General features: G+C 38.2%; 1 protein-coding gene across 1 annotated transcript; it reads left to right on the forward strand.

The window, feature by feature from the left end:
* Positions 1–965: 965 nt before the first annotated feature.
* LOC121729181 (RWD domain-containing protein 2B) lies at positions 966–2,022 on the forward strand. Its single transcript, XM_042117617.1, has one exon. The coding sequence runs from the start codon at positions 1,078–1,080 to the stop codon at positions 1,963–1,965; it is 888 nt and encodes a 295-aa protein (XP_041973551.1). The 5' UTR covers positions 966–1,077; the 3' UTR covers positions 1,966–2,022.
* The last annotated feature ends 10,234 nt before the right edge of the window (positions 2,023–12,256 follow it).

Raw genomic sequence — 12,256 nt, forward strand, 5'->3', positions numbered from 1 at the left:
TGACAAATGGTAGTATAGTGACTCGGATTGGATAGACGCATACGTGCGGCCGCGGTATAAAAATATTGTTTTTCCGCCATTACTAGACACTGGCTATGGCCGTACTGCCAATAAGAAAAAAAAACTCAAAAGTCAAAACATCATTTTCAGTCAAGAAGTTTACTTGTTTTCAGTCAGCTGACCATCAGCTGACAGCTCAGTGCTCACCACCAGCGTTGCCAGAATGTTACTTTTGTAACATTTTACGTTACTTTTGACCCTTGCATGTTACATTCATGTGACATGACTACAGATGTTACTTTTACGTTACTTTTGGTAATTGAAAAAAAAAAGTTTGAAACCAAAAATGCGAAAACGAAACACACTTAGTTTTATTGAGTTTTGTCGTTACAGCTGACAATGCTTTGAATGAACGTGGCGAAAAAAGCAACTAACGCTGCCATCATACAAAAACAAATTTTTGACAGTTCTCCTTTATCAGCAGCGCCCCCGCCCACGAGTCTGACTCGCTCATAAAGGGTTCCGTACCATGATAGAGCAAAAATAGGCCAAAAATTGTGTTTTTTTTGTATAAGAGCTTATGTTATTATATTTTCATTTTAATAGGTATATAAATAATTTTAATAATAAAATAATTATACGGAATCCAAAAAATCACTTCATCTCTATATTTCTATATGTATAGTATGTTTTCGTGCATTCTGGATTACCCCCCCCCCCCCCCCCCCCTCGGCATTTAAAATATTATATAAGTAATACGAAATGTTACTTTTCCCCTCAAAATGTTACTTTTCGCATGACAATAAGTAACTTTCGAACATACAGCTCTGGCAACACTGCTCACCACAGACTACTTAGGGATACTATGGTGCTCACAGCTGTCTTGTTTAAATAATAAAAAAACAATTAGAACACGGTAAAGTAAAACACTTTAAAACATAATAAAATACAATTAGAACACGGTAAAGTAAAACACTTTAAAACTTTTTCCTTGTGGAAATTCAGTACTTATTCTTCAAATCTTAATGTTCACTGTCCAGGCCTTTATTATGACTACTATTAAACCAAAGTATTAAAATGGCTTCGTCGGAAACAAATTTAGAGGAAACTTTAGCTGAATGTCTTTCTCAGCAGCTGTGTGAAATAGAGTTACTAAAGTCGATGTATCCGAATAATGATGACATCGTATTTACTGATCGTAAAATTATTGACGTTATCACAAATTTCTTAAATTCAGAATCAAAAAAAGAATTCGTTCCTGACCATATTGATTTTATACTGAAACTCTCTGTGAATGAAAATAAATTAGAAATGTGTGTAAATTTACCGAGTTTTTACCCAAATGAGGATCCCGAAATATACTTAAGATGTAACCAACTAAATCGGCAGCAGGAAACTTCCTTGAACGAGAATCTATCAAAATTTATAAAAGCTGAAAAACAAGAAGGTGAAGTGTGCATCTATACAGCTATATCGTGGGTTCAAGAGCACCTTGATGAATTTATTTCTATTACATTACATGAACCTAGAGATCAACACCAGCATGAACAAGAGGATATAAAGTTTTGTAGATATTGGATTTACTCTCACCACATCTACAACAAAAGAAAGAGAGAGGTGATAGTAAATGTTGCTAAAGATTACAAATTGACTGGATTCTGCTTACCGGGTAAGCCTGGTATCATTTACATAGAAGGTGATGAGAATGACTGTCATGAATGGTGGAAAGTCATCAAATCAATGAATTGGAAAAAAATTGTCTTGAGAAAAAACAACATCTTTGAACAATCAGAACGAAAAAAACAGCAAAAGTTTACCTCTTTTCAAGAAATTAGTTTTGCATCATGCAAACAAAGTAAACACTCCAATATGGGTGAATTTTGTAAATATATGGAGAAGTTTGGACTTGGTGCTGACATAAATGAATTTTTTGGTTTATGTACAAAAGAAAAAATCTGTGATTAAAAAAACATTCACTATTTCAACCCAATAGATTAAGTACATGCACAATGTCAGTGTACAAAAATTAAGTGCTTATTATAATAATATTTAATTTAATTATTATTACCTTTTAAAAAGGTTGTTGATTAGGTTTTTAAGTTTTGATGTAGTGTATAAAAAAATACTAGTTACTCATTTTAAAAAATAATAACTTTTTGTATTAAATCAGTTATGAAATTAACATAATATTATGCTTCTATAGCTAGCATGAGTCATGACCATCTACATATTTTCATGCAAATGAACAAGATGTGTTAAAAACAATGATTACTAAATACTATATTTTGTATATTGATTAAACTATACCTACAGTTTTGATATAATCTTTTTTACTTTTATATTTTTCTACGTCTTTTGATGAAACAATGCTCTATTAATTTAAGGCCTAAGCATTAGGTATAATTTATTATTGAACCTTTATAATTATACTAGCTGTTGCCCGCGACTTCGTCCGCGTGGACTTTAGTTTATAGCGCGCGGTGTCAACAAAATTTGTATCAAATTTAAAAACTTTTTAAAACCCTGGTAAGTGGTACCCCTCTTAGGGCCGCGCTACACCGGAATGGCAGCGCTGAAAGTGCTCGCCTCGCCGCTGCCATTCCGGTGTAGCGCGGCCCTTAATTAATCAAAATACCCAAAAACAGCTATGCAGTGTGCACATAAATCTATACTAATATTATAAATGCGAAAGTATCTCTGTCTGTCTGTCTGTCTGTCAGTCTCGCTTTCACGCCAAACGCCAAAACTACAGAACCGATTGTAATTAAATTTTGTTTACAGATAGTCTAAAGCCTGAAAAAGGACATAGGCTACTTTTTTACTGGAAAAAAGGGTTGTCAGGGGGTGAAAATGCGTAAATTTGTTCAAATTAAGTTAGTTCCAAAAATTCATAATAGATAGCGCCGTGCGTCTTCTACATCGCGCTGACGCTTGCTCAAAAGTCTTTCTATAAGAGGTGGTATCATCTTACATTTAAGTTTCGTAATTTTTTTCGATTGTTATATCTATTCTACGGTATTAAATAACTCAGTACTTCATCTGTGCAGTGACGTAACCTTAAACCTATCAATGATAAATAGTTTATGGGTAAAGTTGTGTAATTGGGGGCTAAATAAGCTTTAAAATTTGGCATAAAATAAAAAGTTTAATATAAAAAATGAAATACTTATTGTGTGCACACTGGACAGCTGTATTGATTTAAGGGGTACCAGGGTTTTTTTTATAAAAGCTTTTGACACCAATTTTGTTGACATCGCGCTTTATAAACTGAAGTCCACGCGGACGAAGTCGCGGGCAACAGCTAGTAACTAATAAGTATGATTAGTTATATGTTGCAATGAAGTAAAAAATAAAACGCCATCTGTTGAATCGCATTAGAACTAAAATGTTCATTGCATCGATATATTTCTGGATTTTTTATATTATACATAAAATATATTTAAGTAAAAAATAAAACGCCATCTGTTTTCATATATTAGAATTAAAATGTTGATTGCATTGATACATTTACTGGATGGAATATAGGCCAACACGGTACACTTGAACTCCTTTATTTTAGAGCGCCTTCTGCCGTCAACTTGTCACATATATTAGAAATGCAGTAGGAGTTCTATAAGATAAGATAGATTGATTATTATTATATCAAGTGATAATATTATTAAACATAATATTCTAACGTATTAAAAACTATAAACAAAAACATAATAACTAATAAGTATGATTAGTTCTATGTTACAATGAAGTAAAAAATAAAACGCCATCTGTTGAATGGCATTAGAACTAAAATGTTCATTGCATCGATATATTCTTGGATTTTTTATAATATTATACATAAAATATATTTAAGATTTTTGAAAATTTATTTTAATACACATCCGAGACCCAGGAACATTTAAAACTTTTTGTTCCGCCTGCGGGACTCGAACCCAGGACCCCGGAATGAGCACTGGTCACGCGTAATGCGAATTCATTTTCATCGATATTTTCATGGAAATAAGATATTTTCCCACATCAAAATGTAGCCTATGTCCTTTCTCAGACTCTAGGATAACTGTGTACAAAATTTCATTGCAATCGGTTCAGTAGTTTTGGCGTGAAAGCGAGACAGACAGACAGACAGAGATACTTTCGCATTTATAATATTAGTATGGAAGTATGGATAGTATGGATTAGAAATGCAGTAGGAGTTCTACATAAGATAAGATAGATTGATTATTATTATACCAAGTGATAATATTATTAAACATAACATTCTCACGTATTAAAAACTATAAACAAAAACATAATAACTAATAAGTATGAAAAGTTCTATGTTACAATGAAGTAAAAAATAAAACGCCATCTGTTGAATCGCATTAGAACTAAAATGTTCATTGCATCGATATATTCCTGGATTTTGTATAATATTATACATAAAATATATTTAAGATTTTTGAAATTTTATTTTAATACACATCCAAGACCTAGGAGTATTTAAAACTTTTTGTTCCGCCTGCGGGACTCGAACCCAGGACCCCCGAGATGAGCGCTGGCCACGCGTAATGCGAATTCATTTTCATCGATATTTTTATGGAAATAAGATATTTTCCCACATCAAAATGTAGCGTATGTCCTTTCTCAGACTCTAGAATAACTGTGTACAAAATTTCATTGCAATCGGTTCAGTAGTTTTGGCGTGAAAGCGAGACAGACAGACAGAGATACTTTCGAATTTATAATATTAGTATGGATTTGGTCCAAACCACAAGATGAGCGACACAATTTCATGCCAATTTTAACGTATAAAGTTTTGTTTACCATCTCATGATTTGGACCATACAAAGATAAATGTTAGGCCATCGACATCGACAGATGAAAGTTTTATATCTCTTTATTAATATTGTTACGGTACATGGTATACGGACACGTGGTGCCATCTAGCGACAAACCAGCGAAACTTACCGAGGGAGCAGAGTCAACATAAATCCCCTACTCAATACTAGATGGCATGAGGTGCGCAAGTACATACTCGAACCTTCTAGAAAAGTCCAACATTTTGTTTACGTGTTTACCGGTTTATTTTGTTTACGTGTTTTAATTTAGACCTTATGACTGAGTCCATAAGGTCTAAATTAAATTCAACTTACTGCACTTATCGTAAGGACGGCAGTTTTATTGTGGTACATGCTCGAGCCTCCTAGAAAGTTCCCACGGCTGTTTACTTGTTTACGTGAATCGGGAACTTTCTGGAATTCGTCTCGCCATATAAAAAGCCGCAGGCAGGCCCGGCGAGTCAGTTCGGTTCGAGCGATCATCAAGGCGATTTCCGAGTGACAACAAGTGATCAATAGTGAGTGAACCAGTGAAACCTTCGACTTGGATACGACCTACAGACGACAGTGATAGTGCTTAGTGATTGGACCTAGTGATTAGTGTTTGGACTTAGTGCTAAGTGTTGTGACCTAGTGTTTAGTGCAGTGTTAATAAAGTCTTCAAGAGATTCACCAGGTCTTTCTCTCCAAATCCTCGAACCCTAGCACATAACAACTGGTGTCAGAAGTGCGATTTGGAGATGCCATTGACTCCGAGAGAGGAGTTCAAGGGGAGTGTCAGGACAAGGGCGCAGCGAGCTGCTGCCATTGACTCCGAGAGGGGAGTTGCGGAGGCCACACTCACTGGGGACCAAGTTCCGCCCACTGAGGGACAGGTCCCACTCACTGGCCCCGCCCACCTGGCTCCGCCCACTGATTACGCCCACCAGGCCCCGCACACTTTGGGTGAAGCCACGCCCACTGACTCCGCCCACCGGGCCACGCCCACTGGCCATGCCCCTCAGGCTCCGCCCGCTTTGTGCGTGGTAACGCCCACTGGCCACGCCCCTCAGTCTCCGCCCACTCTGGGCGTAGCCACGCCCACTGGCTCCGCCCACCAGGTCAAGCCCACTAGCCCCGCCCATCGGGGGCCGCCTGCTCAAGCCCCGACCACTGGCTCTACCCACCTCGACTCGCCCGTAGCTTCTGCGGCCCCTCAAGTGGCACTTCAATTAGAAAGCCTAATTGGATTAATTCAGGCTTTGCGAGAGTCACAAGACCGCAAGCTCGGCGCATTGCAGGAGTCACAAGACCGCAAGTTCGGCGCTTTACAAGAGTCACAAGACCGCAAGCTCGGCACCTTGCAAGAGTTTCAAAAGGCTGAAATCAGAGCGATTCGAGAATCACAAGAGCAACAAAAAGACCTTCAAGAAAAAGCGCTTGGAGCTATAAAGGATGTTAGTGACACGGTGACAAAGCTTCGTAAAGATGTCGACGTAATGGACGAACGCGTTACCGGGTTGGGAGTGGATGTGGAAAATGTGAAAACCGGCCTCACTGAACTACAGAAAAAAGGAGTGCGCCTGGAAACCACAGGAGTCGCGACGTGTAGTGGAAATTCTGGAGTGGCACATAGGCCAAGAGTAAAAGTGCCACCATACGATGGCACTACTTCTTGGAATGCTTATCGTCAGCAATTCCAGACTGTTGCTTCTGCCAACGGATGGAATGATGAACAATGCCTGACCGCTCTCACAGTTGCGCTCAGAGGGCAAGCTTTGTCGGTCCTAGAAGCGCATACAGGAAATGGGTTTAAAGACCTGATGGAGGCACATGAATCCAAATACGGGGAGCGACACCTGGAGCACGTGTTTCGTGCCCAACTGCCCAACTACAACAATGGGCGTTGGAAATTGGAAAACTGGTCAAGAAGGTAAACCCAGGAGCCGATTCCAAGATGGTCGACACGAATATTGTGCAAGCATTTGTTGACGGAATCAAGGACCCGGACGTCAGAGCTGCAGTGAGGCTACGTCACCACACCTCGCTTAAGGAAGCATTGGCGCATGCTTTGGAGGTCGAGGCCGTTCGGCGTGACATACGGCAGACCTATGAGATCCGCGAGGTCTCTGAAGAAGTCAAGGAGGTTAAGGCTCCCAGAAAGAAAAGTTTTGTGCTACAAGTGCGGCGAGAGGGGCCATCTTTAGCTCAACTGCCCACAGAAGGAGATTAAGGCTCCTACGAAGAGATGTTCTGGAGCCATGTGCTACAAGTGCGGCGAGAGGGGCCATATTCAGCTCAACTGCCCGCAGAAGGAGACCCAGATGACAAGAATGAAAAGGGTCGAGGAACAAATGGAGGAGCTGAAGAAGCAAGGTGCTTCGTCCCCTACCCGGGATCTGGGAAAAGCCAGGACTAAAGGGCGAGTACTGGCTGAAGCAGAGGAAGCCCCGATAACTGTTATCTCCCAAGCATGCAGTGGGAATAGTCTTGTGATTCAAGGGACTATTAACGGGACGGATTGCAAAATGACTCTAGATACAGGAGCCTCTAGAACGATAGTGAACCCAAATCTGGTAAAAGCCGCAAGAAGACACAAGAAGGCCTCCGGTCAGCCAATACCCATCCTGGGAGAAATGTCAGTTACGATTAATGTAGGGGGATCCTTATACCCTCATGACGTTATCGTGGCTAAGATTATGGATGATTGCATCTTGGGTTTGGATTTCATGAAGAAGCACAACTGCAGAATTAATGTCGCTGATGGAGTTTTCAAGTGTGGTGAAGAAGAAATTTTCATCCTTGGAGGCGCCTGCGGAAAAGTTGAATGTCTAAAGAAAGTCATAATACCTGGACGTGCGGAAGCTCGGGTGCAGGTGAAACTGCCGCCAAGTGGAAAGAAAAATTCAAACAGATGCGTGTTGATCGAATACACACCCACCAAGACATCTGCGCAAAAACTGATGACGGTGAGAACCCTTGTTAGTGGAAGCAGTAACGCTGCGGTCAGGGTTCCGAATCTTGGTGATCGCGAGATCTGCTTGAACAAAGGTGACGTCATTGGAAAATGCGAGGAAGTTGTCTGGATGAGAAAGTGTAGTTCGATAACAGGCGCAGACTCAGCAAACAGCAGCAACTACGGATTAGTGACTGGGCTACTCGATGACTGCAAGAGTAATCTGACATATTCGCAGAGCATGAAAGCTAAGAAGTTTTTACAACGCCACGCGAATATCTTCTCCAGTCAGGAAGGCGACCTTGGAAGAACGTCGATGGTCCAGCACAGGATAGATACCGGAAGCGAGAACCCAATTCGTCAATAAGCAAGACGGATACCTATTGCAAAGGAGAAAGAAGTTGGAGGCCTTTTGGAGGACACGAGAAGGCATAAGATTATAGAACCGTCTGCAAGCCCGTGGTGCTCACCTGTTGTATTAGTAAAGAAGAAAGATGGCAGCACAAGATTTTGTGTGGACTATAGGCGTCTCAATGATGTCACTAAGAAGGACAGTTATCCGTTACCTCGAATCGACGACACTCTGGGTACCTTGAGTGGCATGAAATGGTTCTCGACCCTGGATCTGAAATCTGGATACTGGCAGGTGGAAATTCATCCAAAAGACAAGGAGAAGACAGCTTTCTCCACCGGTAAAGGTTTATGGCAGTTTAACGTCATGCCCTTTGGATTGTGCAACGCACCTGCCACATTTGAGCGACTCATGGAGTATGTACTGGCAGGCTTGCTTAGTCTACTTGGACGACGTCATCATTGTTGGCCGCGACTTCGAGGACCATTTGCGAAACTTAGAACGAGTTTTCGCCAAAATAGAGGGGGCCAAGTTAAAGTTGAATCCGAAAAAGTGTCAGTTATTCAAAAGTAAGGTCAATTATCTCGGCCATGTCATCTCCAGCGATGGAATCCAGACGGACCCGGAGAAACTGGAAGCAGTCCAAATTTGGCCAACCCCTAAGAACAAAACCGAAGTGCGGGCATTTCTCGGCCTATGCTCCTACTACAGGCGTTTTGTTAAGGGATTCTCAGAGATAGCCAAGCCATTACATCGGCTGACAGAAGATAAACGACAGTTTATTTGGGACAAGACTTCTGAAGATTCTTTTCAGAAACTGAAAAAACATCTGTGTGAAACACCAATCCTGGGGTATCCACAACCTGAAGGTCAGTTTATAGTCGACACGGACGCAAGTAACATGGCCATTGGAGGGGTGTTATCTCAAAAACAGGGTGAAAGAGAAGTTGTAATTGCCTATTTCGTTGAAAGAGAAGTTGTAATTGCCTATTTCGTCCTATTTATTTTCTACCCAGTACACTTATTATTTACTTGCAATCACTTGCATGCATTTGTGCGCGAGTCCGACTCGCACTTGGCCGATTATTCATTTCTGGTTTTATCGTTTAGCTCTTATTCCATTTGACTAAATTTAGAAGTTCTAATTAGGATCCTAAAAAGAAGACTAATTAGAAGCTTCTGATTCCAGTTTCCACTTGTCCTAATTTAGTAAGGGCGGATTCGACCAAACTGGAGTAAAATTTTACTCGAGTAAAACTGTCTCCTAATCTAAGAGTAGCTGGTTTTGCGTTTTTCCAACTTCTAATCCAAGAATGAGGTAATTACACGGGAGTAAATATTTACACTATTATTACGGGGCTATTTTGGTGGAGTAAATATTAAACTGAGAATAATTGCACAACAGGGTTCAACTGTCACGGTCGGTGTCATTATGAACTATAATTGACATTTTATTTCATACTCTTTGAGTAACTTGGTAAAATGCAAACGATATACCCTAGAGTAAATTAAAGGAGTAAAATTATTCTCATGATAGTTATACTCGTGTAACTTCAAGTTTGGTCGAATCGGGCCTAAGGGGGGTATTACATTATCATTTATATTGGATCATTTCTATGATCATATATAGGATCCAATATATATGATCATTGACTCAATGATCTCGGATCCTATATATATGATAATCTAATATCCCCCTAAGTAGTATAGTCAAAAAAGTGAAGAAATTAAATTCGGTGAAAGTCCTGTAGTTTTATGAAAAAAAGAAGAACAATTAAAAGAATATAAAAATACACGAAAATATTAAAAAAATGTATAAGTAAAGCTCAGAGTTCATATAATAATAACTACATAAAAAAGCAAAAAACAAATGTAAGACTACGTGGAATGTGATAAAAACTAACATTGGTAATGTATTTATAAATAAGCATATAATAAAAACAAATAATACTATATATACAAATAGTAATGACATAGCAGAGCTCTTTAATAATTATTTCATTGACATAACCAAGACAAGTACAAATAATAAAAGCGCTAATATCGACATGAATAGTAAATATGACAATAGCATGAATAATCATAGTAACTCTATGTATTTATCCCCAACTGTGCCACAAGATATTTACAAAATCATTAAGTCTTTGAATGACACACAGTCGGCAAGCTATGACGAAATTACGACTAAAATAGTAAAGTTAGCAGCAAAATATATATGCATTACTATCAGTCATACGGTAAATATGTCATTCGAACAGGGATATTTTCCAAATCAATTTAAAAAATCAATTATTAAATCCCTTCACAAAAAGGGTGATAGAGAGGATATTGCAAATTACAGACCAGTTACAATTATAGGTACCTATGCTTTCTAAAGTATTTGAAAAAGCGATGCAAATTAAATTAATGAATTATCTTAGCACTAATAATATACTAACTAAGCAACAATTTGGGCTTATAAAAGGAAGCTCTAACACATTAGCATGTTTTTCTCTAATTAAACAAATTGGTGAGGCTATTAACAAAGGCCTAGAAGCTGCCGCGGTATTTTTAGATATGAGTCAGGCATTTGATTTTGTTGAACATAAACTACTACTTAATAAACTAGAAAAATGTGGTATTAGGGGAAATGCAAACGACTGGTTCAAATCTTACTTGGAAAATAGAACACAGTGCACAGAGATAACGAACATATCCAAAAATAGAGTAAAAAAATATCAATCGCAATTCAAGTTGAATACTGTCGGAATTCCGCAGGGCAGTATACTCGGCACTATCCTCTTTTTATTATACATTAACGATATACCTCAAGCAACAAAGCATGAATATATTATGTTCGCTGATAATTAAATGTAAAAAAGGACAATTGAATCATGACATTAAAATTGAACTAAATAATATAATTAATTGGCTAAATAGGAATAATTTGAAAATAAATTTAGATAAAACAAAAATTATTAAATTTAATAAAAAAATTGACAATAAGGATAATGATTTAGATCCTATACAATGCGTGACTTTAACAAAATTTTTAGGTTTTATAATTGACAGTGAAATTAAGTGGAAAGACCATGTTGACTTTGTGTGTAATAAATTGGATAGATTCATTTTCGCTTTAAGAAGAATTAGAAATATAGCCTCTGTTAATGCCGCACTTATGGCATACCACGGTTATGTTGCATCTATACCACGGAGCTCATACGAAGAGGAGCTGGCCTAAGCAACTGTGCACTGTGATTTTCAACTAGGTCCTGACGTCATCATTGTGGGCGGGGCTTAAGTCAGTACACTTTCAGCGTTTGTCAGGTGCACACGTAACGAGATTCCCAATAAATTGGTGTTTTCTACGTTTTTAACAACGAAAGGATGAAGTATTGTGTTTTACAATGTCAAAGTTACTCAGACAGACGTTCTGATAATATAAATAACATCACATTGCATCTGTAAATAATTTTAAATGTAATTTAAATATAAAAGTTCTAGAACATTTCAGATTTCAGCGTTAATTATACTACTTGACACAGGACGGCCAAACCTTTGAAAGATAATACAGACGTAAACGCGTATAATTTTGAATAAGTTTATTGGAATAAAAATACTTGAATACTGGTAACTGTTATACACTTAGTCTTAAACACATTTAATAGCTAAAACCGTAGTTATATAGCTTTTATTATTATACTACTTATAAACCGCCATCTGTCGTCATCTATGATAACTATTTGAAACGTAACAAATATCCAGAGCTGTATTCAGAATTATTATTTTATTAACCGATTCAGTGCGGATGACACGGTAGCCGTGTCATACATGTTTTAAACGTGTGGCGTATAACACGTGAGCCGTGTCATTTAAAAAAACGATTGTATCTCCCTCAAATTACACTTTAGAAGGTTCTACTTTGAACAAAATCATCTTAATTTTCCACGTAGAACAAGCCTATTGGCTTCGCCTCATAATATTCTGTGAATTAAAAAAACGTAGGGGTCGTCAAGCTTTTTTAAAGGTGCATTAATTGCGGATTACACGACAGCCGCGTCTTATGGGTTTTTAACGTGTGGCATATGACACGTGAGCCGTGTCATTTAGAAATCGATTGTGTCTCCCTTAAATTACACTTTAGAAGGTTTACTCCGAACAAAACCGTCTTAATTTTCA

Source organism: Aricia agestis, chromosome 7, assembly GCF_905147365.1.
Source record: "Aricia agestis chromosome 7, ilAriAges1.1, whole genome shotgun sequence".
Lineage (NCBI taxonomy): Eukaryota > Metazoa > Arthropoda > Insecta > Lepidoptera > Lycaenidae > Aricia > Aricia agestis.